The following is a 27848-nucleotide window of genomic DNA, read 5'->3' on the forward strand; positions in this document are numbered from 1 at the left end:
TCCAGCAGTAGCAGTTCCCCACGGATCAGGAACGCCGGGAGATTCAGTGACACGAAGAAATCTCGGAACACAGTCAACTGGGAAAGTAACTCCTTTTTAATAATCATTATCTGTATTATATATATTAAATGTGAAAGACAGATAAATTGTGCATGATGCGTCACCTCTGCAGGAGCGCTGATGCCCAAACCCAGATTCTCTGACATCACGATGGCAAAGGCCACCCAGGAGGTCAAGCTGTCCGGCACGGTGAACTGGAAGGACTCCGAGGCAGAATTACTGTAACATAATTAAGAACAGACACATATTAGCAAATTGTTGACATAAAACAAACGTCCATAGAAGCTCAGATCATTCTTACGAGGGGAAAAAAACTTGAGAAGCCTTTATTTGCTGACTTTAGATCGAAGAAATTAATACTTTTATTCCGCAAGGGTGCATTAAATTGATCACAAGTGACTGTAAAGATATGTATAATAAAAAAAAAAAAAATGAATAAATGCTGTTCTTTTTTAACTTTCTGGAAAAAAATCATCTCATGGTTTACACAAAAATATGAAGGAGCACAACAATCAAGCAAATTCAGCATATTATAATAATTTGTGATAGATCGTGTTACATTAAAGCCTGCAGTATTGATGTCGAAGCAAACGTTGCTTCTAGGAATCTAGGAATAACAACTGGGATATTAAATAGATCTCCTGAGTGATTTCTTGTTATTTCCAAGTTTAAATCAGCTCGACGACAGACATATATCTCCTCATACCTCACGTTTGCATCCAGCCATATCCAGGTTTCAGGAAAGTCTGCTCGCTTTCTGGGCTCCTGAAAAGCACTGCTGTCCTGCAGATTCATGAAGTGTTCCTGCACTGCAGTGGAACATATGTGCATTAAATTATTATGAAAACGCAAGACATTACTGGCAAAACAACAGTTTTTTCATGTACTGGTCAGTTTCAAGATTTTACTCTATCTGGCATGATTTCATTTCTTTTAGAGCAGTGGAAATAAAACACTTGAAATACACATTTTAGTGTTTATTTTGTTCCTACTGTAACTATAGTCTACAGACATTGCAGAAATACTAATCTAGGAATATATATATATATATGTGAAAGAATATAGTAAAGATGCATTTTATGCTTAATTTGTGTGAACAAAAATAGAGTAAAACAGTGATATTGTGAAATGTTTTTACAACTTAATATAACTGTTTTCAGTTTTAATATATATATAAAAAAAGCAATTTATTCCTGTGATGTGCAGCTGTAGCGCATATCTGATTTCTCAAAATTTGTTCTTCTTACATAAACCGAACTGATTAGTTGTATTCATATCTATAATTGGAAGGTTTTTACAATTTATACAATTCACCTGATTTGTATCATTAACATTTTAGTCCTTTAAAACAAGGATTTTTGTTGTTGTTGTTGTTTTTGTTGTTTTGGCTGTTGATAGTATCATCTGATTTATGGAGTGATAAAAACAGAGAATGAAAACCCTTCCATAGAAACCTTTAACTTGGCAGAATGAAACAAGAATTTTGAACCTGGGTTTATCTATTTCTTAAGAAATATGCTAATTAGTGCACATTTAATTACATAATGCCTAATTTGCATAATATTTCATACAAAATTCCATGTCTTTATGTACTGTGATGAGTAAGCTTTGGAAATATGATGATATATCAATTTTCCCCTTTTCACCTCAGCTTAGGGGAATAAGTCCAAAACTCATCAACATGATGTCACTCTGTTGTGATTGGTTGCCAGGGTGCTACTAGATGGTTATGATGTTCTAAGTGGTTGCTAGGGTACATTCAGACTCACGGAACGGAGTGAATAATTGACTTCTTTCCTGATTCAGCTTGGCATCGGTCAGAACCGTGACGCCACACATCTGCAGAATAAAATAACAACCGTAAACCCTGTGCAGACAAGTGATACCTGTTCTGTTCCTGAGATAAAAATCTACCATGAATATGGAATATGGATCTCCCATTATCACGCTGCTGTAATCCGCATGGGTCATCTCGCTGCTATACGACATGAATTCCTCCAGCACCTGAAAAACACACCCAGAAGCTCATGTTGCTGATCTTAGATTCAAATCGATCAGTTTTTGTCATATGAATAGAACAAGCTGCTGTTTGGCCATCACAAACCGAACAACACAATGCTGTCTGTAGCATCAAACCTGTTCACCTAGTTCTGATAAACACAGCCCCTCTCACTTTCTTTCTTTTGTCTAAAAGTGAAATACGGGTGTGGTTCCCGCGTTTGGTTACATCGAATGACCACTTTTAGATATCATGTGATCTTTCTGTGGGAAAAACAATCGTCTGAATATCCCAAAGATGAATTCCCACAATTTAAAACTCAATACACTGAACAAGATAAGAAATGAGGTGAGAAACCCGGAAAACAAAGGATGTCCATATTGCCCCGTGTTGATGTCAATGATCTCGAGCCTGTTTATGATCATATTACCGTCTTCTCTGTGATGCCATTGTCTTTGCTGGAGTCCAATGCTGCTTTGTCCACCACCAGAATTCCCAGCAGAGATCCGGGCTCGGATACAGATACGGAGAGAGAGACAGAACCTGTTGGTTCAGCACGATCCTGACTCCAGCTCAGAGATACCTGCAAATGAGATCAAGTATCATTATTATAATGATGACACTACAACCCATTCTACATCAGTAATGTGAGAAATTTCAGAGTGAAAAACTACAATAATTCAAATGTCAAATGACTGCATTTAACACCAATTTAAACTACAATACATTTTTATTTTATTGCAAAAGATGTGACTAAATGTCCAAAAACATTACATTATATAGCATATTCATTCACAATTTGTATGATATAAATATATAATGTAAATGATACATATTATTTATAACACAATTTCATAAAAATTAAGTCATTTTAAGATTAGTCTTTAATTATGAGTACAAATCAGTGTACTCATTTTGCACAAATTTTAAAGATTTTGCTTTAGCTTCTGTAAGATCCTGTAATATTCTAGTCCTTTCTGGAACATTTCAGAACATTGTGAGACTAGTCATAAATCATACAGTGTACACTTTTGGAAGCTGTTTATTTGAAACTGTTGTTAGCTCAGTATTAATCATGTACAGTGACATCTGTATGCATGCATGAATAATAACAGATTAGTTTGTTTACATTGTCAACATATTTGTTTTATTTTTAATGGGCACTGTTAATGAAGCACAAACAGGTAAGTAATTTTCCTATTCAGGATGTCAAAATTCATAAAGAAACATTAAAAATAAAAGCGAAACTTGTCTTAAAATGGACATATTTGTGACCCCGGAGCACAAAACCAGTCTGAAGTCACTGGGGTATATTTTTAACATTAGCCAAAAATGCATTGTATGGGTCAAAATGATCGATTTTTCTTTTATGCCAAAAATCTGTAGAATATTAAGTCAAGATCATGTTGCTTGTATATATCAAAACTTAATTTTTGTTTAGTATTATGCATGGCTAAGAACTTCATTTGGACAACTTTAAAGGTGATTTTCTCAATATTTAGATTTTTTTTGCACCCTCAGATTCCAGATTTTAAAATAGTTGTATCTCGGCCAAATATTGTTAGATTCTAATAAACCTTATCAATGGAAAGCTTATTTATTCAGATGATGGTTGAAGACGAGTCTATCATGCTGAACTCTTACCGTGTTTCTCAGGACTTGAGTGAAAGTAACTTGCACAGCATCATTGACGATCTCTCCATCTGGAAGCGTGTGGTACACCACCACACAAGCCGATGGAGTCCAGGAGTGATCTGTGTTCAGACTAAAGGAGGAGGAATGTCCCGTCCCAGCATCCACCACCTGACCGCGGGACATCACCTGCAGAACACATCCATCAACATTCTCACAAATGTCATTAACAGGACACCCTTTTGTGCTTAAACATATGTGCACTTGTAGAGTACTTTTAATCTTAAAAGTATGTTTATAAACAACTATACATATAATATTAGATACAAAAAGTAGCCTATAAAATACAAATGTTTTAATACTTTTTAAATATTTGCTTTAAAAAAATACTAACATACTAAAACACAACCAAAGCATTTAATTTAACTAGTGTTTTATCCAATATTAAATTTAAAGTTGGTAAATATACTACATTTTAAATGAACTACATAGCAATTTCAACTTTACAGATATGTGATATAATGATAAAAGTGATATAATGATAAAAAAAAAAAAAAATATATATATATATATATATATATATATATATATATATATATATATATATATATATATATATATTTAAATGCATGCTTAAAAAACATGCTTTTTTAACAGTGGTATTGGACTTTATTTGACATGACATGATTTAACAGATTAAACACCACTTAGTCTGCAATGCAAAATAAATGTCAGATTTTCTTCAAAATATATATAAAAAACTAAATAAAATAATATTTAATTAATACACTATTAATACATAAACATTAATATTTATTATTTTGTAAAATAATACATTTGCAGGTTCACGTTCTTCAAAAATAAATTTAATGTATTACAAATAATTAAATATAATTTCAGAAAAACTAATTCTATATACATTTCTAAACTAATAATGAATTCTAAATAAATTGCAGAATTGCTGAATTTAAACCCTTCATGTAATCTCCAACTTCAAAAAGGTTTTTTAAACGTAACAAACTTCTTATTGATTGACAAATTGAGGTTTCTCTTACAGATTTTAGCAGCACTGGTTACATTTTTTTTTTTCAAAACATTGGACGTGGTGTCGCTTTATCCAAAGTACTTACAAGGTAGTGAAATTCTGCCAGGTTAAAATTGCTCTCCAAAGTCAAAAACAGCGGCTGTCCAACCTGCAAAAGTCACTCTGTCAGTAAAGACACAATGAAAACAAAGACAGCAGCTTGAAACACAGACAGCTTGAGTACCTGAGGCTCACTGTCTCTGTGAAGCTGTATGTAGGATCTGCTCGGTGAAGAATAACTCCTGTAGAGCTGAAGACGCTGGACTGTGTCTTCAAACCGGGCCTGAAAGCAACATCAGGAGGAAGAAAGGTCAACGTGCTTCTACATGCATATTAGACATCAATGCAGCGGAAATCATGGATGAAGTGTTCACACCTCTATATCAAGTGTGGCAATGCTGTCAGAGAGTTGAATCTGTAAAGACATCACACCATCAGCAGTAACAGGGAGATCCATATCTTCGACTGGAATATCGTTAACGGTAAAGAAGTTGGTCGTTGGTTCGTAGATCGTCGTGCGAGGCTCTGGGGATTGTTCGCTGTCCCAGACCCAGGTCCAGGGGTTGAAGTCGCTCTGGGTCACCGCCAGCCGCACGCTTCTGCTCTGCTCCTCAGCTGACAGCGGCCGGCTGTCATGGGTGCTTAACTTCAGCTTCGGAAATACAAATATGAAAACAAAAAGGATGAATCTGTCGGTCATGTCAGGTCATATTCCACAAAAATTAAGCATTTATATAAATAAACAAAACAACAAATCAAATCAATAAATACAAGAAAATGCATAAAGAAAGCAAAACTGTATTGTTCTCTTTTTTTTGCATAATGACCTAAAAATCCTTTAATCGTTTAGATGAAGCCTAGAACAATTGCTTTTTATTTGATTTATTTTGCATTGTGGCATCATTTATATGACAACTACACGCCTCCTTAATGTGAGAAATATTGATATAATATTTAAATACTGACATTAATGTGAAAAATAATAATAGAACACTAAAATCCACTGGGAAAACCTTAGGATGAGGGGTTGAGTACGGATGAACTAGATGCTGTCGAACACAATTGAGTGTGTTTTCCAAGTGGGTTTACTGTCAATAATGTGTAATTATATCTTATTTAAATCTGTATTATTTACAAATCATTATGGGTTTTTGTACTATGGTAATTTTGTGTAATAAAGAAAAAGTGTAAGTAAAATATGCCTGCATTATAGCAATGATAAATTGACACATCACACAATTTTAGTTAATTGTCATTAAAGTAATGTCACATTGCATTCAAGCTCTCAGCACCGGGCTCAATATTAACTCTTAATGTAAAAAAAAAAAAAGTAATGTCTTCATTTTTTGAGTATATAACTTTATTTTTCTTTTGATTTTAAGGTGAAACATGACTTCCTGATTCACCCAGTTCACCCTTAATATGGACTGAAATGTAACACTTTTTTTGTTTTTGTTCTGTCGTTACCTGAGCAGTGAAGGTCATGGAGGGTTTTATGATCTGTGGATGCTTCAGAAATTCCAGATTGTATTTATTCTTCACGATAGAAACCCTCGCGCTGCTGTTGTAGGAAAACCCTACAGAAAGAGAAATGAAAATCAGCTCAAATTGAACCTTAAAGGACATCTCTATTTGAGTATTAATTTGAATGCACTTTAGTTCATGTTATTAATGTTTGATAGCCAAGCACAGGCAGGACGACACGCACCTGTAGCATCCGTGACATTCACGATAATGTCGACATATTCACTAGACCCATATTCATCGTAATAGGAATATATGTACTGTTTGGAGTACCGCACATCAAATCTGAGAGCAGCAGAACCGTCGATCTACACCAGAGATCATGAGTCTGATTAATAGTTAATAAAACTTTTCATTTAAATTCAATGCATGGGATTTCAAATAAGGATGCACCGATATATCGGCCAATAATCGGTACCAACCGATATAGTCAATTATCTGCAATTATCTATTAAAGCAATTATAATGCACTTAAGCAGGGCCCTTAACGCTGGTTTTATTTATCAAAATCACCACCTGTAGTTCAAGCCAAGGTTGCCAGGTGCGCAATTTTTTAGTGTCACTTATTTTAGTGTCACTTTAGTGCCAATTATTGCAGAGAGTGATTAACCTGTATGTGATTATAATATACAAAAAAATAAATAGCAATTAATATAACAGATTTGTTGTTCATCAGTATCGACTGAAAATCGGTTCATCCTTTTATAAATGAAGATGTTTTTTCTGAAACTGTACTCACTGTTTCTTTAAGTTGGTAACTCTTCTCAAGGCCACCGAAAAAGTGGACATATGTGACAGACATCATCCCACTGACAGGCTTCCCATAAAAATACCTAAGAAACGAGAAAGTATGAATTTTGTGTTTCTTTAAAAAATCAGACTAGCGCTCAGGACAAACACTCACTTGGCTGTGACCTTCCCGGTCAGTATGTCTTCATAATGAAGGGTGGAGGGGACGTCCACCATCACCTCGAATTTAGGCAGCACTGTAAACAAATGCTAATAAAGTCTGCGGACTTGACAAAGCATAGATCATAAAAGATATGCAGCGTATGTGAAGTCTCACCATAGTAGTCCACAGTGAACTCTCTCTCGTGTACAACATCCTGCACGAACGCAAAAATAACAGTGTTATTTATAAGAACAGAAATAGATTATGAACTTTTTGACTTACGGGTCTGACGTGAAGTAAGTGTTGTGCTTGCTAATTGATTTTTCTCAAGTTTTGACACAGCTCACCTTGATTCCAGCTATAATTTTCCACGAGCCGAGCGGCGGATTCTGAGAGAGGTTCAGCTCTTTGGAAACAACACCTAGAAAACCATCCACAGACAGCCACTGTCGAATCACATTCCCCTTGGGATCCTGTTCACATTGAAAACACAAACACAACCCATATATTTCATGATGATGTATCTGTTCATTTTCTAGTTCTAAAATCATTTTAATGTGTAAGGTCACTTTTGACTGCAAAGGAGCATTAGAACATATTAATATTAATAATAATGTTTAATTTGTGGTTATTATCATGGTTTAACTTTTTTCATAATCAAATTTCAGTAAGTGATGTGTTTCCAGGTTAACCAAAAAAAGTAATGTGTTATATTTGCACCTTTAGAGGACACACAGCATGAATATATAAATTTTTGATTGCTTTAACGGAGCATTGGTTAGTTTCCATACAGGTCTAGATCAACTCTGAATAAAGAAAAGAGAGGTTTAGAGCCAGATTTGTGTTTCTGTACGTCAAATCTTTCTAGCAGAAAACACAAATGAATGTTTTACTAGTTTTGTTACATTTGAAATATAACAATATATATGAAACTGTGGTCAGAAGTCTATCATAAATGCAAATATTTTGATGCAAAAGTTGTGATTTTATACAACATCTAAGTTAATTCTTTAAACACAATATTGTCTGTTTTTGCTCAGCTTTGCCAACGGAAATATCACCTATAAAGCCAGAGCAGAATTATTGTGAATCTCTGAGCAACACAGTGGTGTTTTGTTTCTGAATGAATCGGGTGAATGAATGATTCAGAGGTCAATTCATGAAAAGAGCTGTTTATTCCTGAATCAATCAGCAGTTTGAACGAATTGAATGAATTAATAAAAATAAATAAATAAAGGGACAGTTCACCCAGAAAGGGAAAATTAAGTCATCATTTACTCACCCTCATGTCATTACAAACCTGTATGACCTATTTTCTTTTGTGTAACATAACAGAAGATATTTAAATAAATGTTGGTAACCAAACTCTTTTGGGTACCGATGACTTTCATTGTACGAACCAAAAATACTAAGATATTTCACAAATGTCCTTATTTTATGTTTATGTTAGCTTGTTGTAGCCTAAATGTTTATGTGCAATAAACTTTATGTTGAATCAAACATTTTTCTTTTTTAAGCTATGTCTACTTAAGTATCTTGATATCATTCTCATTTAACACAATAATGGCTTTAAATGATCTTTTTTGTTTATTTTCACAGCCAAGTTTAATTTGCAATTAATTAGACTAATTAATAACATCATGTAATTAATTACACTAATCGACTGACAGCCCAAATTAATACTTTTTTTTCATTTAATGTATTTATTATCCATTTTATAAAGCAATATGCCCAGTGAATCTGGGGCTTACAGTGAATTTAGAACAACTAAGAAGGAATTAGGGTTATCTCTTTATTGCCAAAGACTGCAGACACCCACCCTGATAAAAATATCGATCTGACCCTTGTGCGGATTTCCTTCAGGTGTAACCAATACAACCCGAAACTTCACCGTCTGTCCTGGTTGGTAGTTGTTCTTGTCGGTCTGTATAAAGACGGACATGCACTTGGGACTGAAGGCCATTGTGGTGGAGTTGGAGAACACTTGATTAGTGCCAATAAACCCCTTGACATCCAGCTGATATGGATCCCAGGAACGCATGTCATCAGAGAAGACCTGTGGAGGGAAAATAACACAGTGAACCCTGCAACTCTTTTCTGATTCATTCATGAAATGACAGTCTTGATACTCACAGGGGGAAGAGCCAGCAGTCTGGTCGAGCCTTAAAAACGAAAGCAGAGCAGACATGAATGTGATGTTCAAACAACACTTGTTTGAACAGGGAGCAGATGTATATTGTATAATATCATATAGGGCATTCTAATAAGGTCACTTTTCCAGTTTGACATTGTGATTTTGAATGTAAATGTAAACCCTGTGTTAGACAAATAATGTCTTTAGGATTAAATAAAGTGCATTGCATCTCAGGCTAAATTAATGCATCTGAATACATGTTTATAATTGTTAAATGATATAAACTAAAAAACCACAAGGTGCTTTTTAAAAACAATTTAATACAGATTTTCTACATAGATCAGCTTTTTATTTATTAATTTTCCCCTACTTAAGCATTACATTAAATAAACTAAATAATTAAATTATTTTTCTTATTATTATCTGCATAAGAGTTCACTTCTGATAAAAAAATAAAATAATAATAAAATTAAATAAATTAAAAATAAACCAAAAACCAAGATTCGCAAAGAGTATATGATGGTTTTGTCAAGCTAACATAATATATGTTTTAATATAATTTAATAATAATGTTTTGCATATGTATATGAGATATGCAATGCAATATCATAACCCAATAAAAGTCAAGTTATGGTGATTTACCTGCTGGGATGGTGCTCTCTGTTTGAGACACACTGCTGTTTCCGTGGATGAGTTCAGCCGTGACTTTGATGGGATACTCTGCCAGAACGGTGACTGATAAAGAGGTCGGAACGCCACAGCGCAGGACTTCAGAGACGGATATGAGATAGGAGGGATTCTGTGCTGGGCTGAAATAATTAAAATATATATATACATCTTATTTCCCATAGGATTGTAATAGATATACATTACATATGTGACTATATTCTACATTATATCATATCAGGACTTATTTTTTTCCAAACAACAAAGTCTAAACAGCTCGTTTTGTGTCAGAAACTACTGGTCCAAATGTGGGAAGGTTTTCTTTTTTTTTTTCTTTTTTTTTTTGACACTTTTCACTTTTTTTTATTAACTTTTATTCAGCAAGGATGCATTAAATTGATCAAAAGTGGCAAAAAAGACATTTATTTTTTGCAAAGGACTAAAAAAATCCTGAATGAATATTGAGCAACACAACTGTTTTCAACGTTGATAATAATCATAAATGTTTCTAGAGCTGCAAATCAGCATATTATTCTTATTTCTGAAGATCATGTGACACTGAAGACAGGAGGAATGATGCTGAAAATACAGCTGTACATCACAGGAATAAATTACATTCTAAAAATATTGCAACAGAAAAATTTTATTTTAAATTGTGATAATATTTCAGTTTTTACTGTGTTTTTGATCAAATAAATGCAGCCTTGGTGAACAGAATAGTTATTCTATCTTATTTTAATTTATTGAAAAACTTAAAGCATAAAGGAAAAAATCTAGAAAGTGCAGATTTAGAATATTTTGTCACGCTGTCGGTCTCTGTTTTCCTGAGTGTCCACTAGTGAGCTCACTTCTCCTTAGGCACTTCACCATAGGCACTATAATTCCTCTAGTCTGGTCCTGTCTTCACAGTAATTTCACTCCAGTTAATTGCACCAGGTGCAGTCAATCTATTGTCATTAGTCTCCTTATAAATACCTGTCTTTCCCTGTTGTTTGTATGGAGTCCTTACCTTTCGTGTTACCAATGTTCTCGTCTCCCGAGACTTACCCTTGCTATCTCGTCCTCCGAGTTCCCTTTCCGTTCCATCCGGTTCCCTCTTTTGTTTTGTTTATCTCCTTGGACTGTTTGTTTTGGATTACCCTTTTTTGTTCAATAAATGTACCTGCAATTGGATCTCTCCATCTCCTTGTGTTTTCCTGGTGCACGATCGTCACAGAAGGACTCCATCTCGCCGCTGTGCAAGATGGCCACCAGTTCAGTGCTGCTGCACAAAATGGCCGCCAACCCAGCGCTGCTGCGCCGCATGGCTGCCAACCCAGCACCACGAGGCAAGATGGAAGCCAGCCCCACGCCACAGCACAAGATAGCTGCCAACCTAGTGCCAAGGGGCAAGATGGATGCCAGCACAGCGCCAAAGCACAAGATGGCTGCCAACCCAGCGCCAGGAGGCAAGATGGACGCCAGCATAGCGCCACAGCACAAAGTGGCCACCAGTCCAGTGCCACAGTGCAAGATGGCCGCCAGCTCAGCACCAACGCCCAAGATGGCAGCAGAGACATTTTTGGATTATTTCTCCAGGCTGTCAAACATCCTAGAGATTCCCAAGACTGTTCACGTCACGTCTGCGGAGCCAGCACCACTGCACAAGATGGCCGACAGCCCGGAGCCACTGCAGAGGAAGGCAGTTACAGTGGGCTTTCCAGAGTTGAGTCAGTTTCCGGTTGACCCGCCAGAGTCGAGTCAGGTGTTCATGGACCCTCCAAAGTCAGGGTTAGTCACCGTTGACCTTCCAGAGTCAGGGCTAGTTCCTGTTGACCCTCCAGAGTCGAATCAGGTGTTCGTGGACCCTCCAGAGTCTGGGTTAGTGGCCGTCGACCCTCCGGAGTCGGGGTTAGTCGCCGTCGACCCTCCGGAGTCGGGGTTAGTGGCCGTCGACCCTCCGGAGTCGGGGTTAGTGGCCGTCGACCCTCCGGAGTCAGGGTTAGTGGCCGTCGACCCTCCGGAGTCGGGGTTAGTGGCCGTCGACCCTCCGGAGTCGGGGTTAGTGGCCGTCGACCCTCCGGAGTCAGGGTTAGTGGCCGTCGGCCCTCCGGAGTCGGGGTTAGTCACCATGGATTTTCCAGTGACAAGGCTAGTTACCGCTGACCTTTCAGAGTCAAGTCACCGGTGATCTTCAAGGACAGAGTCAAGTCACCGGAGATCTTCAAGGACAGAGTCAAGTCACCGGAGATCTTCATGAGCAGAGTCAAGTCAGCACCGATCTTCTGGAATCCAGTAGAAACACAATAGGATTACCAGAGTTTCGTCCTTCCATTGGTCTGGACACAAGGATGTGGTGGTCTTCTGCTCCGCCCTGGTGGGCATCACGTGATGTCCTTCATGGACTTGTGTTTTTGTTTTCTTTTGTTTTTCTGTCTGTTTCCTTCTTTGTCCACTAGTGAGCTCACTTCTCCTTAGGCACTTCACCATAGGCACTATAATTCCTCTAGTCTGGTCCTGTCTTCACAGTAACTGCACTCCAATTAATTGCACCAGGTGCAGGCAATGTGTTACCAATGTTCTCATCTCCCGAGACTTACCATTGCTATCTCGTCCTCCGAGTTCCCTTTCCGTTCCATCCGGTTCCCTCTTTTGTTTTGTTCGTCTCCTTTGACTGTTTGTTTTGGATTACCCTTTTTTTGTTAAATAAACATACCTGCAATTGGATCTCTTCCTCTCCTTGTGTTTTCCTGGGGCACAATCGTCACATATTTGGCCATTTAAACTGGTTTTGGTAATAATAAATGCAATTTTCTATCAAGGTTTTTCACATGCTAAAAATGTCAATATCAGTTAATTCCTAAAACCCTTAATACAAACACAAAAGTACGAGAAAAACGGAGAACTCAGAGAATATTCAAAACAAATGACACTGAATACACTCATGAAAATATACCCATCTTTTTTGTAGTAATCATAGTTAAATTGTGGTATTCCTAGAAGGCCTAATACAATTTTTTTACTTTATAATAACCTTTTCAAGGCCTAGTAATAAACAGCTTACTTTTTTAATAGGACTGTAAATTGAACAAACCTCGCCATGGTTAAAGTTCCACTGCAGAGTAATAAACTTGCCAGGACTCCAAAAACTTGAAGCAACTCCATTGTAGATGTAACACTCGAGTGAAAGCAGTAACTGAGCATCTGAGTCTAACACATGCTTTTAAAGAGCCATCCAACACCTGATCCTGCATCACTCCACCTACACACCTGTGAGAATAAAAGCCCATTCTCTGGACAAGGAAGGGACTATATAACATGTCTGAGAGGAGCTAACAAAGCAAAGAGAAAACAATCAATGACTCTCAAACGAAATGAAACTGCAATGAAATGTGAGGATTAAGTTCAGGGGACAATGTAGTCTTAAAATACTGTTGTACTCTACTATTAATATAATCTGTTGTGCTGTTTTCATAAAACGTTTTAAATTATACTTTTATTGTAAATCATTTAAATATTTTCATTGAATATATGTTATTTAATTTTAATTGATACTTAATATCTGGTTCAAACAACCAAATAAATAAATATTAGTAAACCGTATTAAAATAATAATACATAATTCACATTAAAAGTATTAATGATTAAATAATAATTCAATAATAAGGTCTCCTCTCACCCTGACCCCCCCCCCCCCACACACACACACACACACACACACACACACCACACACACAGACTCCTCACCCCTCCTCAACACTACATCTGATTTATTTATTTATTTTCAACAAGCAAAAAACAGTAGACTTGTTATTACTTGCACTACTGTCTGTTCATCCAGAAACACTGAGTAATCCATTTGCACACTCTAATATTTTCTATGCACTTTACTGTCCATTGCACTAGTGTAAATGATATTTATGTGTTCATAGTTTCTGCCTAAAGTGGACATACACTTTTGCATAATCCATCTGTATAGTATGTTCATAGTACACCTATCTGTATATCATGCTAATAGTATTTAAAATCTGTAAATTATGTCCATAATACCACCTTATCTGTATATTTATTGTACATCTGTAACATATTGTAGATCTTGTATATTCTGTACTTACTGCTTATTGCACTTCTAGATAGATGCTAACTGAATTTCGTTGCCTTGGAACTGACAATGACAATAAAGTTGAATCTAATCTAATATAATCTAATAATAGTAATAAAAAGTAAACGCCGGTATATTTCTCCACTGAGCCGAAAGGTGTCGCTGTTTAAAAAGACAATGAAACGTCACACGTGCGACGTAGAGGTGAGAGGTCAGTGCGTCGTCCTGCACACTCGACGAGAGAATGACAACATTACGAGCTTTCACCTGCGATGATCTGTTTAAATTCAACAATATGTGAGTAATAGCGATATAATAGCGTTGATAATTATCTTTTTTATATTTTTATACCAATTCCATGCTACTTTCTGTTAGCGTACTGCCCTTCGCTATTTTGCGATTGTGTTATCTACATGTTGAACATGATCGGAGTAAACATCTAGTGATATCAGAGTTTTACCTGTATACTAAATGTTAATAATAATTCTATCAATGTTGTGTTAATTCCACATGTAACTGTAATGTTTAATTATTTTAGTTTTGTTTCTATATGCTGCTCGTCATATGAGATTGTGATGTTTACATTAATCTGTGTATTTTCATCCCACAGTAATCTGGATCCCTTGACAGAAACCGTATCCTTTAAAGCACATCCTTCAAAAATGTTAATCAGTCTGTCACTAGGTTTATTCTTGATATATTCCTGCTTTTTTCTTGACTTTAATTTATTGTACAGTATGGAATTCCCTTCTATCTTCAGTATTTGGCTCACTGGCCGGAGTATTTCATAGTCTCAGAGGCTCCAGGAGGTGAACTGATGGGCTACAGTGAGTCAGACGTGTCTCTTTCTGATCTGTCACACTGTTCCAAATCTGTGTGACATACTTTCTACTTTTGTAGTCATTTTACTTTGAAATCTGGCATGTTCCTGTGTCAAAAAATGGATGTTGCAGAATGAATCCAACTGGGCTCAATAATAACAGGGCCTTGATGATGTCATCAAAAAAAAAAAAAAAAGGTTGTTTACATTACATTTTGATGCAAATTTTGTCAGTAGTAAAACATAAATCATTCGCAGTAAGACTAGGAACATTTATTAAAAAAGTAACTAGAATACATTTTGATTTCATGTGCATCTCTCAGACTTTAGTAAAAATCTAACCTGTATGTCACTTGTCGTCTGGTAGTCATGGGAAAGGCAGAGGGGTCCGTCGCTAGAGAAGAATGGCACGGGCACGTCACGGCCCTCTCTGTGGCACCCGAGTTCAGACGGCTGGGTCTGGCTGCCAAACTCATGGAGATGTTAGAAGAGATCTCAGAAAGGTAACATCACTCATTTGTACTTTCCTTTAGACAAAAGCACGTGTTTAATAAATGCATGTGGAAATAAAAACAGGCAGAACAGTATAAACTGAAATTATATTTGCACAGTATCTGTACACTGAGTTCCTCTATGTCTCTCGTTTATTTAGGAAGGGCGGATTTTTTGTGGATCTCTTTGTGCGAGTTTCTAATCAAGTCGCTGTGAATATGTACAAACAGCTCGGCTACAGCGTGTACAGAACCGTTATCGAGTATTACTCGGCTAATAACGGTGAACCGGATGAAGATGCCTATGGTAGGTTTCTTTACTTGTGTGAGCATTAAACTGCTGTTCAAATGATTTCTGAAGATCATGTGACACTGAAGACTGGAGGAATGATGCTGAAAATACAGCTTATGTATTCAGTTAGAAAACAGTTGATTAAAATTGTAACACCATTTCACAATATTACTGCTGATCAAATAGATTCAGCCCTGGTGTGCAGAAGAAACTTCTCACTGACCCCGAATGTTTGAATGGTGGTATATGTGACTTACTGGGTTTTCAAATAATAATCATATTCAGGTTATTATTTGTGTTTCTGAGGCAAGCATCACCAATATTATTGCTCATATTTAAGGTTAGAGCTTTTAATAAACCCCTAACCTTAAATTTAAAATTGAAAGACAAAACCAAGCATCACAGTAAAGACTTTTGCAAGCTAAACCCTCTTCTCTTATTTTACTCTTCTTTCATATGACAGATATGAGGAAAGCTTTATCCAGAGACACAGAGAAGAAATCCATAATCCCGCTTCCACATCCAGTCCGGCCAGAAGATATTGAATAACACGAACATGTGGCTCTCTGAAATCCTCAACATCCAACCGGGAAAACAGACATTGGCTTTTTTTTAGATAAATTGTGTCGGAGAGTCACTGCTTTGAATGAATCGGGGTAATAAAGCTGAAACTAAAGGACTTTGGGATTGTAGTTACATGAAATAAAAAGGTTAAAGCAAACACTTGTTGCATTTGTCTTTTTAAATAAAAAATAAAACACTCGTGCGCAGATTGATTACTGATAAGCGTATAAAAAAAAGCTTTCTGCTGTAATATTTTTGCCTGTAATATTGCAAAGGCTATCAAAATAAGACCGGAAACACTGTATAGACATTATCATAAACTTGTCCCTGTAAATGTGTTCAAATACGTCCATGCACAGCCTCAGTAAATAAATTCAATAAATGCAGAGTAGACAACTCAGCCTCTGCATTCTTACTGCATCAGAAAACAATCATCATTAATAACATGACAACTGTGCAAACGTTTGCAATAAGATTCCCTCTGATTCTTCAACTACAATGTAAGCAATGATCTTTTTGGGAGCCGTCATATTCACAGTATCACAGTAAGTGATTGGCACATTTGGTTCACACCTTTATTTTGTTACAAAAGAAAAGAGACCGAGAAAGAAACGGAGACAAATGACATGTAACGTTGCACCACAGCAGGTCAGTGATTTTCTGTGTCTGCTTTGGTTTGTTCCGTCTTGTCATCTTGGCGGGGGCCACCATCACTCTCGCTGTCACTGCTACTGCTGCTCTCAGCATCATCGTCGCGATCGTCGTACTCCTTTTCAGGCTGTTCTCTTTGGGCTGCAGGTCCCTGCTCTTCTGGCTCTGGGCTCTCCTCTGCTTCCTTCCCTTGAGGTACCTGCTGTCCTTCATCATCATCCTCATCTTCTTCTTCTTCCTGCTCTTCTTCATCCTCCTGCTTCTGCTGTTTCTTCCACATCTTGGCCATGGCCAGCAGTTTAAGGTTGGGCAGGTTGGCAGCGTCCTCGGGGAAGATGTAGTCGTAGTATTCTTCCCAACCTGCATCCGACTGATAAACAAAAGACAGTGTTAGGGATGTGAAACTTTGAATCAATTCAATTAATGATTCATAGGTCTTTAATTCAGGAAAGATTTTTTTTCTCCAATTCAAAAGTATTTGATTCGCATCGACAATTTGATTTCGATTAGCGATTCTGTATCTGTAGCAATTTAAGTACATTAATTGGATTATGTAAATGCTTCTCCTGTCCCTGGTAAGAAAATGAAAGCGACAAATTGCTTAAGAATGTTTATTCCAAGAGATATATATATATAAGTCTCATCAGTCCAAAAATACGTCATGATGAGGAAAAAAAACATGAGTCGCACTGGACTATAATGCTGTGTTTACACCAAATGCGAATAGAGCGTCTGGCGCGAATGATTTCAATGTTATGTCAATGCAAAGGCGCGTTTATGCGTGTCTGGAGGTCTCGCGGCGCAAATGAGGCGTTTAGCACAGAGCGGAAGACGCAAATTTGCCTCATTCACGTGTCTAGTTGAATGATGCGAATTGAGCGTGGGTGATACGCGCGTCAAGCGCAAACATTACCGTCTACAGCCGCGAGAGGGCGCTCTATGTTTACTGAGCAGCATAGAGCACCCTCTCGTGGCTGGAGACGGTAATGTTTTCTCTTGATTCATTTCTCCAGGTTCAGGTCAAATTAATTTTGATAAATAAGTCGCACCTGACTATAAGTCGCAGGACCAGCCAAAATACGAAAAAAAGTGCAACTTATAGTCCGGAAAATACAGTATAAAAATTTAATAAAATTTTTTTTTATTATTATATTAATAATTCTTTATTAGTTTTTTTGAAAATATATGTATTGGCAGCTTTATTAATAGTTTGTGTGTGCATAAAAGCAATATAATTACATTTTTATGTATTTTTATTTTAAATTGTTGAAAAATATTGAATGACACTTTCAAAATCACAACTGATTTGATTTTTACAATTTTATATTGATTTTTGAATGAAAAAAACATTTCATGATTTTCGGCAGAATTTCTAATTGATAGAGCCAGTCATTATTTCTCCAATAATTTGCACATGCAAGTAAAATGCTCAATCATACTTTACATTAACTGAGAGTAGCTAACAAAGCAACTTTAAATCATACTTTACTTTCATACTTTAAAATTTTAAATTGATTCTTAAATGAAACCATTTCCATTTCTAATGATTTCTAATGGTTAAATTAAGAAAACAAGTGTCACTATAACTTCAAAAACGTGTGCATGCAATGAATTCAAATTAGTTTTTAATATTTATGATGACTCAATGTAAGAAAAGAACCTACACCCACAATCTCAGAAGCATGCAGCAAACAGGACAGAAGGCAGCATAAACTCTCACCCCGTCCTCTGCTGTGATCTTCCTCCTCTTCTTCACCTTCTCCGGCAGGAGTTTCTGGACTCTTTCCTTGTTGGCTAAGGATCCGAACTCATCCTCAAAGTCTCTCCAGGACTCCAGGAGCATCAGACGTTCCTCCTTCTCCTCACAGCCCTGCATACTCTTATTGGCCTCCTCATAGATCTGTCTGCATCTCTGTATGCGGTCGTCACTGTCGATGGACAGCTCAAACTGGCCAAAGCTGATCCAGACCTACAATTCAACCAGATTGAAAAATGAATGCTTCAGATATTCATTTAGAATGAGCATGATGTGTTGCCGTCCTTCTGGTGGCTTACTTTGACATGTTGAGTACGCTGTAACAGTCTCTTATAAAGTCCTCGTGTGTTGTCGTATTCTTCTTGCTCGATCTCAAAGTCGATGTATGACTTCCACAGCACCTGATGAAAACAATACAGTAACTTTAAAAGTTAACAAGTGCTTTTTGTTAAGTATCACATCAGGCTTTCATGGCTCATATAATATGATTTAGTGAGAATATGGAGGGGAAAAAACTCGGAAGGAACCAATAACTGTAAAGAGAGAGAAATGTGAAGTAGTGACCTCTGGCATGTCGAGTCGCGGTTGTCCAATGGCCAGTTCAAATATGGCTCTGGCCCGCTCTGTGTCTCCCAGGATGGTCTCCAGCTCGGCGAACTTGATCCAGGTGGTGCAGTTTTCTGGACTGAACTCCAGATACTTCTCGTAGAGCTTCCTGCAGCGGTCAAACTCTCTCAGCTGTAGCTCCAGCTCGATGTAGCCTTTGAACAGTTTGTTTTTCGGACACTTTCCGATGGCTGTGCCCTGACAGGAGAGAGGTCAGAGGTCAATGTGTAGGAAGTACACTACCATTCAAAAGTCTGGGGTCAAGAAATCTCCTATACTCCCAAGACTGCATTTATTTAATCAATAATTGTAATAACTGTTTTCTGTAAATATATTTTAACATTTATTCCAGCTGTATTTTCAGCATCATTACTCCAGTCTTCAGTGTCACATGATCCTTCAGAAATCATTCTGATATTCTGATTTGCTGCTTAAGAAACATTTCTGAGTATTATAAATTTTTCCAGGAATCTTTGATAAACAGAACGCCATTAATTTGACATGGAAATCTTTTGCAACATTATAAATGTCTTTACTGTCACTTTTGATCAATTTAATGCATCCTTTTTGAATAAATGAATTCATTTCTTTAAAAAAGAAATCTTACTGATCCCAAACTTTTGAACAGTAGTCAAAGTATATAAATCTGTTTTCAGAGTGAAACACTTACCAGGCCTCGTCTAGCGTTCTGGAGGTTTTTTTGTCTGATTTCAAACTGTCCGTATAAAAGCCAAATCTTGGCAAAGGTAAACTGAGTATTAAAAAAAACATAGGCTATGGTTAGAAAGCAATCCATAAAAAATGTACTTAGAAATTATACCTATATAAGCACGAGCACAGTTTCAGCAGTTCAAATTGTTGCCAAAAGGGGGCAGAATTAACATTTTAAGGACTGGTTTACCAGAAACTGACATGAGGTTGTGTAAACCGTGTTTTAACCACCATAGGAAGGGCAGTTTTACCTTTTTGTGTGGTATAAGCTCCAGACATGCTTGATACACCTGCCTCGTTCTCTCCGGGTCCTGAACAAATCAGACAAAGACATAATACATCAAACTCCAATTCTAAATGTGGAGATAATTCCACGGTTTAACTGAGAGATGCAAATGAACGCTGCATACTTCAGCTCAGCGACGTCTATCATACCTTGACCTCCAGCTCCTCGTAGAGAGCGTAGTTAATCCACAGGTAGATGTAGCGTCTCCAGTGTCTCTTCTCTTGGATGGGGGGGGTGTTGGCTATGGCTCTCTCGTACACTTCTCGAACCGTGTCTGCGTCGGTGTCACTCTCCACCAGCCGCAGGTAATCAAACCAGGCATCATAATTGTGTGGGTTTGCCTATACAGAAAAAGAAAAAGAGCTAATAAGAAACACTGAGTCATTAAGTAAGATACTGACGCTTTGCAAAAGGGTAAAACTATAACTTGCTTTAACGATGACTAAAAAGTTTCCAAGAAAGTCCATAGGATGTTTTATAATCAGAACTAAGAAGTTAGGATTACGAAAATATTTAAATAATGACAATTAAATTGTTTATTTTGTTGTTACTAACAGTATAAGGCTAACATACACACTCCTGAAGGAGTCATTTATTAAAATATTTACAAAGCATTCATAAGATTACTGTACTAGGCGGAATGACACATATATTTGGTTGAATTTATACATCCACACAGATGCACACACAGTATTAATATTACCATACATACAAGTGTGCTTTCCTCACCTTGACTTCCTCTTCATACTGAAACCTCCTCTTGCTGACGATCACGTCCTCGATTCCTCTCCTGTCTCCAAACCTCTTCTCAAACACGGTGTAGTTCTTAAACAGCTCCTGGGCCTGCTGCTTGGGGATCCTGTCCAAAGCGTATTTATAGATGACACGAACCCTCTCAAACTAAAAGACAAAAAGCCAACGGTCAGGTCTGAACAGGAAACAACATAAAGGTCATGAACGCAGGAAGCCATACCTCTTTCTGCTTCTCCTCGAATCTGGCAAAAGCCACGTAGAGGTTCTCGCTGATATGGTCCTCACCAAAAAACTCTACAGCTCTCTCGAACACCTTCCTCGCCAGAGCGATGTAACCGTGCTTCTCTTCGAAGTGAGCGTACTTGATCCAGTTCTTCACTTCGGGATGGACCATCACAAGTGCTCTGCCATTAAGGATAACTACATTTTTTACATAACAGCCATTTATTCTAAAATAAAAATAATACACACTACCAGTAAGAAGTTTCTGAACAGTAAGATTTTTAATGTTTAGCAAAGAAGTCTCTTCTGCTCAACAATCCTGTATTTATTTGATCCAAACACAAATACAACAAAAGCTGTAATACTGTGAAATATCTGTTGTATTTTAAAATGTAATGTATTTATCTGAAATAAAAATCTTCTGTAATATTATACATTGTTCCATTCAAATACTTGGGAGTCAGTATAATTTTTAAGGGGGGATTATAGAAATGAATACTTTTATTTAGCAAGGATGCTTTAATTTAATCAAAAGTGATTATAAAGACATTTATAACACTACAAAAGATTTCCATTTCATATAAATGCTGTTATTCTGAATGTTCTATTCATCAAAGAAACCTGAAATATTCTACTCAAGTGTTTTCAACATAATCATGTTTTTTGAGCAGCAAATCATAATGTTAGAATGATTTCTGAAGGATCCTGTGACTGGAGGACTGATGCTAGAAATTCAGCTTTGAAATCACAGGAATAAATTACATTTTAAAATCCATTCAAATAGAAAACAGTTATTTTAAATGGTAAAAATATTTTACAATTGTATTGTTTTTGCTGTATTTTGGATCAAATGAATGCAAGCTTGGTGAGCAGAAGAGACTTCTTTAAAAAACATGAAAAATCTTCCAGTTCAAAAACTTTTGACTGATAGTGTAATATAAAATAATAAACCTTAATAAAATAAATATTTTCATTGTTATCATTGTTAATGTTTATAATATCTTCATGCTTTATGCATTTAGCAAATTAAAGCCAGGCGATAATATAGTTACATTTTGCTATGATACAAGTAATCAAGCTGTATATCGCCCTATGCAAGTATACTGTATATATGCAGTTGAAGTTGGACAATAAATTTATATAAAGAGTTAGGTGATTATATAGTTTCATTTAGCAAAGAAATGAAAAAGGCAGTTGAGATTTGCTATATAGTATATGGTTTTATATGAGTTCACTGTATGTATCTGCATACTGCTGATGTAACAGGCCATTTATGAAAGGATATATTTCTCATAGATGCTGCGGGACTTGTCCACTTCCTTATATCGCAGCTCAAAGTTGATGTAGGAATGCCAGGCCTGTTCCTCCGGCTCCCACTCCATCCAGCGCTCAAACACCTGTCTGCAGCCAGCAATGTTCCCCAGCATCTCCTCCATATAGGTGTACTTGTACCTGGTGCATAAACGCATGAATGAATGAATGAATGAATCAAAAGAAAAAAAAACACATAGTATCTGTGTCTGAACGTGTAAGTGATCATGAGGAGGAAGCATACCAGAACTGATTGACACGGGGCAGGATGGTGATGGCTCGGTCCCAGATGTTGCGAGCGTGATTCACCTGCCGGTTCTTCATCTCCATCTCTGCATACTTCAGCCACAGCGTGATGTTGCGGTGATCCACGTCGAGCGCACGCTCGTAGATAGAGCGAGCTCTAAAGGCAATAAAAACAGTTACAGAAATCACTTCCAGTCTACGATTAAGTCATCGGACAACAAACTAAAACTCACCTCTGGACTTCCTTCAGGCTCTCCTCCCATTGTGCGTACTTGATCCAGTTGCTGATTACAGTTCTGTTCTTCCTGATGTTGTCTTCAAACCCCTATAAAAGTAAAAAAAATTAAAGTTGGATGTGTTTAGATATGCATCATAGAAATTCCTGTTTTTCTATATGATAATACCATGTTGTTTTAAAGCATAAATATTTGGGACAGATGTCATGACAGTGCAATGTTTTCTGGAAAAAAACACTACAAAATTCCATATTTTCTGAAGATGTTCCATGGTATTATGTTTTTGTATATGCTCTTTTATATATTTTACATTACATTTAGCAGAGGCTTTTATTAAATTAAAATTAAATTAAATTAATGCATTTATCAGACGCATTTATCCAAAGCGACTTACAGTGCATTCAGGCTATCAATTTTTACATATCATTTATCCAAAGCATCTTACAAATGAGGACAATGGAAGCCATCAAAAACAACAAAAGAGCAATGGTATATATAAGTGCTATTACAAGTCTCAGTTAGCTTAACACAGAACATATAGCAAGGGCTTTTAAATAAGATAATAAATAAAAAGAAAACAGATAGAATAGAAAAAAATAGTTTAAGATAGTTAGATGTTTTTATTTATTTTTTAAAGAATAGAATTATAATAGTGAGAGCTAAAGTTAGAGTTAAAAATGTATCTTGCTGCCACGTTCTGGATTAATTGTGAATGTTTGATAGAACTGGCTGGAAGACCTGCCAAGAGAGCATTGTAATAGTCCAGCCTGGACAGAACAAGAGCTTGAACAAGGAGTTGTGCAGCATGTTCCCAAAGAAAGGGTCTGATCTTCTTGATGTTGAATAAAGCAAATCTGCAGGATCGGACAGTTTTAGCAATGTGATCTGAGAAAATCAGTTGATCATCAATCATAACTTCAAGGTTTCTGGCTGTTTTTGAAGGAGTTGTGGTTAGTGTGCCTAACTTGATAAAGAAATTGTGATGAAATTATGGTATATGTTTTTTGCCAAATATGTTGAGGTCATATACAGAACATATAGCACGTGTACCTTCCTCTTCTTCAGTTTGTAGTCGTTGAGCTCTTCTGCATCAGTGATCTTCTGTTTGGGTGGAGGAGGCAGCAGCTCGAGCTCTCTCTCCTTCGCCTCTCTGAGCAGCTGCTCTGCGGTGATCTGCACCTCTGCTGGGGCTTTATTCTTCACCTGAACACACAACACGAAATAAGTACAAACAGAAACAATGTTTAACTCAATGAACTACATCTATAAACACTATCTAATATGTGTTTACAGTGAAACACTGCCGCTCCATGCTAATGCTAACTCGCTAAACATTATTTATTTTCTACCTTTGCAACCTTCGGGATTCTCTGTTTACCCGCCGCGGTGGACGCCATGATTATTACACTCCTGTCACTTTATTATAAGGTAACTCTGCGTATTTCTTAACGTTTTTAAAACTTGAATAAGCCGCTAAAAGTTCAGCGACGTTTCTGTTCCGTGTGTCGCACGCGCGTCGCGTTTGCCGTGACGTGAGGTAACCTTTGACTGAAGCTACGTCACGGAGCACGGTCACCATAGTTACAGGACGCTCGCTAAAGGTTAGCTGTGACTCCACATGAACGTTTACGTGAAAAATACTTCAGGTTTAAATAATTCTCACACGAAAGGTTTGTTTAAAGTGCTTTTGTTTTGTATTGTTCTTAAATGTAAATGAATGAACATTGTTTTTCTTATGTATTGTTGTGTACAAGCGACGAAGTTGAAATCAAAGATTTGTTATTGATTTGTTTAGCAATTCTATGTGTGCGTCTTAAACATTTAACTGGTAGTACAGAAATGAAAAAAAAAAATGCAAATCTCTACAGCCATAGCACAATGTATTTGTGTATTTTCTTAATTGTATTAGGTTTAAAATGAGCACCATCACCTCTTCCGCTGGGAAAGCTGAAAGTGTGAGTGTGAGGAGAACTGAATGGTCAGATGCTGAAGAGATCAATGATCTGATCAGTCCTGCAGCTGTTGCTGTGTTTGGGAGGATCAATGTCATTCATCTTCTGTAAGTGTTAAAGTTATGACAATTAATATGCAATAAGTCTCTTAAAATAAATGAAATAAATACACATAAAATAAAGTAAGCATATTTTAATTTGCAAACTTAAATTTAATAAAATACAATTATATTTAGCTTTTTTTTTGTATTGAGAAAAATATACAAATTAATTAGATTAATCATATCAGTCATTTATAAATGTTTAAATGTATTTACATTTAAATGTAAATATTTATAAAAAAATGTAATGTTAATGCATGAATGACCTCTAACACTAGCTTGCTCTATTCTTTTTCTATTTTATCTGTTTTCTTTTTATTTATTATATTATTTAAAAGCCTTTATTATGTGTACTGTGCATATACTATTGCTCTTTTGTTGTTTTTGATTGCTTCCATTGTCCTCATTTGTAAATCACTTTGGATAAAAGCGTCTGCTAAATGACTAAATGTAATGTAAATGTAAATGAAAGTATGTATTTATTATTGTTTTAATTTTCTTCTGTAAGACTATCTATGCTCTCAAAAAAATTACAAAAGCTAATCACTTAAAAGTACATATAAAAATCTAAAGCAGCTTACAGTGCATTCAGGCTATACATTTTTTAACTAACATGTATTCCCTGGGAATCTAACCCACAACCTTTTGCACTAGCGCAATGCTCTACCACTGAACCACAGGAACATTACTATCTAGTAAGAACATATTACTACCTAAGGAAGTGTACCTTTTGAAAATTTGTTTGATTTAATGGAATTTTTTCTATTTCTCATTGCAGTGAGAAAGCTAATTTAGCCGTGTCCCTGATCACCGCTACGAATGAAGTTTTGGCCCATGCATCTTTCTCAGACCACCCCACTGAAGAGCTGGTGGATCAGGCATGCTGGAAGAATTTACTTCAGAATCACGTCAATGGCGAGAAATTCATGGTAGGCAAAGCAAATAAACGACGATGTCCATTCATATTTAACATATCCATTTTACAGCCCCCTGACAGACTGTCTGTCTCTCCTCCAGCCCATGAACACTCTTTTCCTGCGTTTATTTGTGGCTCAGCCTGGCTTCTCCATAGGGGGCGCTAAAGAGATAATGAGGTAAAAGAAGACTGCTTTGTATTTTCTTTTATCGATGTGAACATTTAAAGGTGAATCTCACCAAAAAATATATCTTTTTTTTTTTTTTTTATGTGACCTGTACATGTTCTTGACAGGTTTTGTGAGGTTCACCTATAAGGCAGAAGGATAAACACAGTCTGCTCATTGGTTTATATCTAATGTAATAAAACAAGATTTTTCTGTTGTTATTTGGTTAGGGTGGATATGAATCTGGTTTTAGGCAGCACAGATTGTATTGACTGCATAGCAATGCCTTCCTGTATCCATTCAATCAAATTCAATGATAAAAGATTTTTATTTCCTTCCTATCTAAATTCTAGAACAGTTTTCAATGCCGTTGTGGAGCTGGAATACATCTGCCTCCTGACTCCCTACAGAGGCTCACTTGGTAGAAAATAAATGAGTATAATATTACTTAGAATTTTTGTGTGTGCTGGGATTGACAGTAAGACATTATTCTGTCATTCTCTTTATATCAGAGGCAGCACTGGAGAAGATCTTTGAACCTGTGATGTCTGTTCAAGATGAGGTTCAGTATTCGGCCTACGTCTGTCAACGACACAATCACTGCCCTCGACTTCACATCCGCAGGGCCAGGTTTGTAAACCTCTCATTTACTGTACTTATGAATGGGTGAATCTCATGAAAACTGACAAATACATATTTCACTGTATTGTGACATGAAGTACATGAGAATGAAGCACATTTTCCAAATTTACATGTGCAATACATTACTGTAATGCTAAAATAAAATAAATGTATACAATTATATTTTGTTATTTATTTTTCAATTATTACTATACTTATTAGATTAATTCAACTGTAAGTCATTCATTCAGATTCACCATTGAAACAATTAAAATGTTTCAATGCATTTAAGTAAGTCATTCAAATACTGTATGAGTAATATAAAAAATATATATAATTTAATTTGTAAAGTATTCTTATAATACGGTACTATTAATTTATTCTGATTATAATGTAAAATTGTTACATTATTTATTGTTACGTTATTATTAAATTATTATAAAAAATGTTATACTTGTCTTGCAATAATGATAATAAAGTTAATGCGAATCATCAATGAGAACAGTGAAAATAACAAAGAATAAAAAAAAATCTATAAACTACTATAATGGGCAGGAAATATGCTTAATTTGAATAATAAATAATTGAAAAAAATATTAATTCAAATTTTTCTATGCAAAATATAATCTCTTATTTTCCTCTTATATTTTGGGTGAAAAGTGACATAGGCATGTTTCTGTGAAATTCACTCATTTGTGTCATTCAAATTCACTGGTTCTGACAGTCGTGTAGTTTCATCTAGTGTAAAGCCGATCATAATCCATGTCTAGACTTTTTTTGTCCTACTGTACACAATTTATATCAATATATAGTTCATACAGGGCATTTGCAGCACAGTGATGTATTAAAATCCTGTTGCAATAACTTTCCGTTCCCCAGAGTGGAAGATCACGATGACCTCATGCACATATTTGCAGAGCAGATCACGCCACTGGTGGAGTCCCACGGGCCGTACTTCCTGTCTGAGCTCATCGAGGCTCAAGACCAGGAGAACCATGCAGCTGTCTGTGAAGTTAGTCAGGTTTTGTTTACAATTGAGAGATTCAAAAATAATTTGGTTAATAAAGCTCTGAAA

At 36.3% G+C, this 27848-nt stretch overlaps 4 protein-coding genes across 5 annotated transcripts in view; 2 read left to right on the forward strand and 2 right to left on the reverse strand.

The window, feature by feature from the left end:
- cd109 (CD109 molecule) overlaps positions 1 to 13148 on the reverse strand; it is a 26310-nt gene extending 13162 nt beyond the window's left edge. The window contains exons 1-20 of the mRNA XM_052585538.1: positions 13065 to 13148; positions 9968 to 10134; positions 9325 to 9353; positions 9011 to 9247; positions 7539 to 7664; positions 7366 to 7405; positions 7204 to 7285; positions 7039 to 7132; positions 6484 to 6607; positions 6243 to 6352; positions 5152 to 5427; positions 4960 to 5058; positions 4822 to 4884; positions 3704 to 3880; positions 2490 to 2642; positions 1975 to 2064; positions 1830 to 1899; positions 767 to 869; positions 165 to 279; positions 1 to 77 (exon numbers count right to left, since the gene is read on the reverse strand). The exon at positions 1 to 77 is cut by the window's left edge and continues 37 nt beyond it. Coding sequence (XP_052441498.1) covers positions 1 to 77; positions 165 to 279; positions 767 to 869; positions 1830 to 1899; positions 1975 to 2064; positions 2490 to 2642; positions 3704 to 3880; positions 4822 to 4884; positions 4960 to 5058; positions 5152 to 5427; positions 6243 to 6352; positions 6484 to 6607; positions 7039 to 7132; positions 7204 to 7285; positions 7366 to 7405; positions 7539 to 7664; positions 9011 to 9247; positions 9325 to 9353; positions 9968 to 10134; positions 13065 to 13135 — 2303 coding nt within the window. The 5' untranslated portion in view covers positions 13136 to 13148. The remainder of the gene's footprint in view (positions 78 to 164; positions 280 to 766; positions 870 to 1829; positions 1900 to 1974; positions 2065 to 2489; positions 2643 to 3703; positions 3881 to 4821; positions 4885 to 4959; positions 5059 to 5151; positions 5428 to 6242; positions 6353 to 6483; positions 6608 to 7038; positions 7133 to 7203; positions 7286 to 7365; positions 7406 to 7538; positions 7665 to 9010; positions 9248 to 9324; positions 9354 to 9967; positions 10135 to 13064) is intronic.
- A 1101-nt stretch (positions 13149 to 14249) lies between these two features.
- Positions 14250 to 16396, forward strand: naa20 (N-alpha-acetyltransferase 20, NatB catalytic subunit). The gene is made up of 6 exons (XM_052586636.1): positions 14250 to 14369; positions 14683 to 14707; positions 14809 to 14899; positions 15260 to 15395; positions 15545 to 15690; positions 16139 to 16396. Exons 1-6 carry the CDS (start codon positions 14317 to 14319, stop codon positions 16222 to 16224), a joined length of 537 nt encoding a protein of 178 aa, XP_052442596.1. The 5' UTR covers positions 14250 to 14316; the 3' UTR covers positions 16225 to 16396.
- A 404-nt stretch (positions 16397 to 16800) lies between these two features.
- Positions 16801 to 24605, reverse strand: crnkl1 (crooked neck pre-mRNA splicing factor 1). The gene is made up of 14 exons (XM_052586635.1): positions 24367 to 24605; positions 24068 to 24220; positions 23015 to 23106; positions 22780 to 22938; positions 22510 to 22676; positions 21223 to 21401; positions 20979 to 21149; positions 20399 to 20590; positions 20215 to 20274; positions 19923 to 20003; positions 19211 to 19450; positions 18946 to 19047; positions 18611 to 18859; positions 16801 to 17260 (listed from the first exon to the last, which is right to left on the reverse strand). The coding sequence occupies exons 1-14, from the start codon at positions 24412 to 24414 to the stop codon at positions 16889 to 16891; spliced, it is 2265 nt and encodes a 754-aa protein (XP_052442595.1). The 5' UTR covers positions 24415 to 24605; the 3' UTR covers positions 16801 to 16888.
- The window catches only part of cfap61 (cilia and flagella associated protein 61), a 28561-nt gene continuing 24810 nt past the window's right edge, over positions 24098 to 27848 (forward strand). Inside the window, exons 1-7 of one of the 2 annotated variants that reach the window (XM_052586634.1) lie at positions 24098 to 24242; positions 24927 to 25076; positions 25849 to 25999; positions 26088 to 26164; positions 26506 to 26573; positions 26665 to 26782; positions 27653 to 27785. In XM_052586634.1, the coding sequence (XP_052442594.1) occupies positions 24934 to 25076; positions 25849 to 25999; positions 26088 to 26164; positions 26506 to 26573; positions 26665 to 26782; positions 27653 to 27785 (690 nt within the window). In that variant the 5' untranslated portion in view covers positions 24098 to 24242; positions 24927 to 24933. Of the gene's footprint in view, positions 24243 to 24607; positions 24688 to 24926; positions 25077 to 25848; positions 26000 to 26087; positions 26165 to 26505; positions 26574 to 26664; positions 26783 to 27652; positions 27786 to 27848 lie in introns of those variants that run through there. The other variant, XM_052586633.1, reaches the window with a different exon arrangement.

Source organism: Carassius gibelio, chromosome B20 (assembly GCF_023724105.1).
Source record: "Carassius gibelio isolate Cgi1373 ecotype wild population from Czech Republic chromosome B20, carGib1.2-hapl.c, whole genome shotgun sequence".
Taxonomy (NCBI): Eukaryota; Metazoa; Chordata; class Actinopteri; order Cypriniformes; family Cyprinidae; genus Carassius; species Carassius gibelio.

Coding starts and splice junctions, on each gene's coding strand:
- naa20 (XM_052586636.1), top strand. CDS start 14,317: ATGACAACATTACGAGCTTTCACCTGCGATGATCTGTTTAAATTCAAC. Junction 14,370..14,682: donor CTGTTTAAATTCAACAATAT/GTGAGTAATAGC, acceptor TTCATCCCACAG/TAATCTGGATCCCTTGACAG. Junction 14,900..15,259: donor AGGTGAACTGATGGGCTACA/GTGAGTCAGACG, acceptor GTCGTCTGGTAG/TCATGGGAAAGGCAGAGGGG.
- crnkl1 (XM_052586635.1), bottom strand. CDS start 24,414: ATGGCGTCCACCGCGGCGGGTAAACAGAGAATCCCGAAGGTTGCAAAG. Junction 20,591..20,978: donor AGTATGAAGAGGAAGTCAAG/GTGAGGAAAGCA, acceptor TTTTCTGTATAG/GCAAACCCACACAATTATGA. Junction 18,860..18,945: donor AGCGTACTCAACATGTCAAA/GTAAGCCACCAG, acceptor GTTGAATTGTAG/GTCTGGATCAGCTTTGGCCA.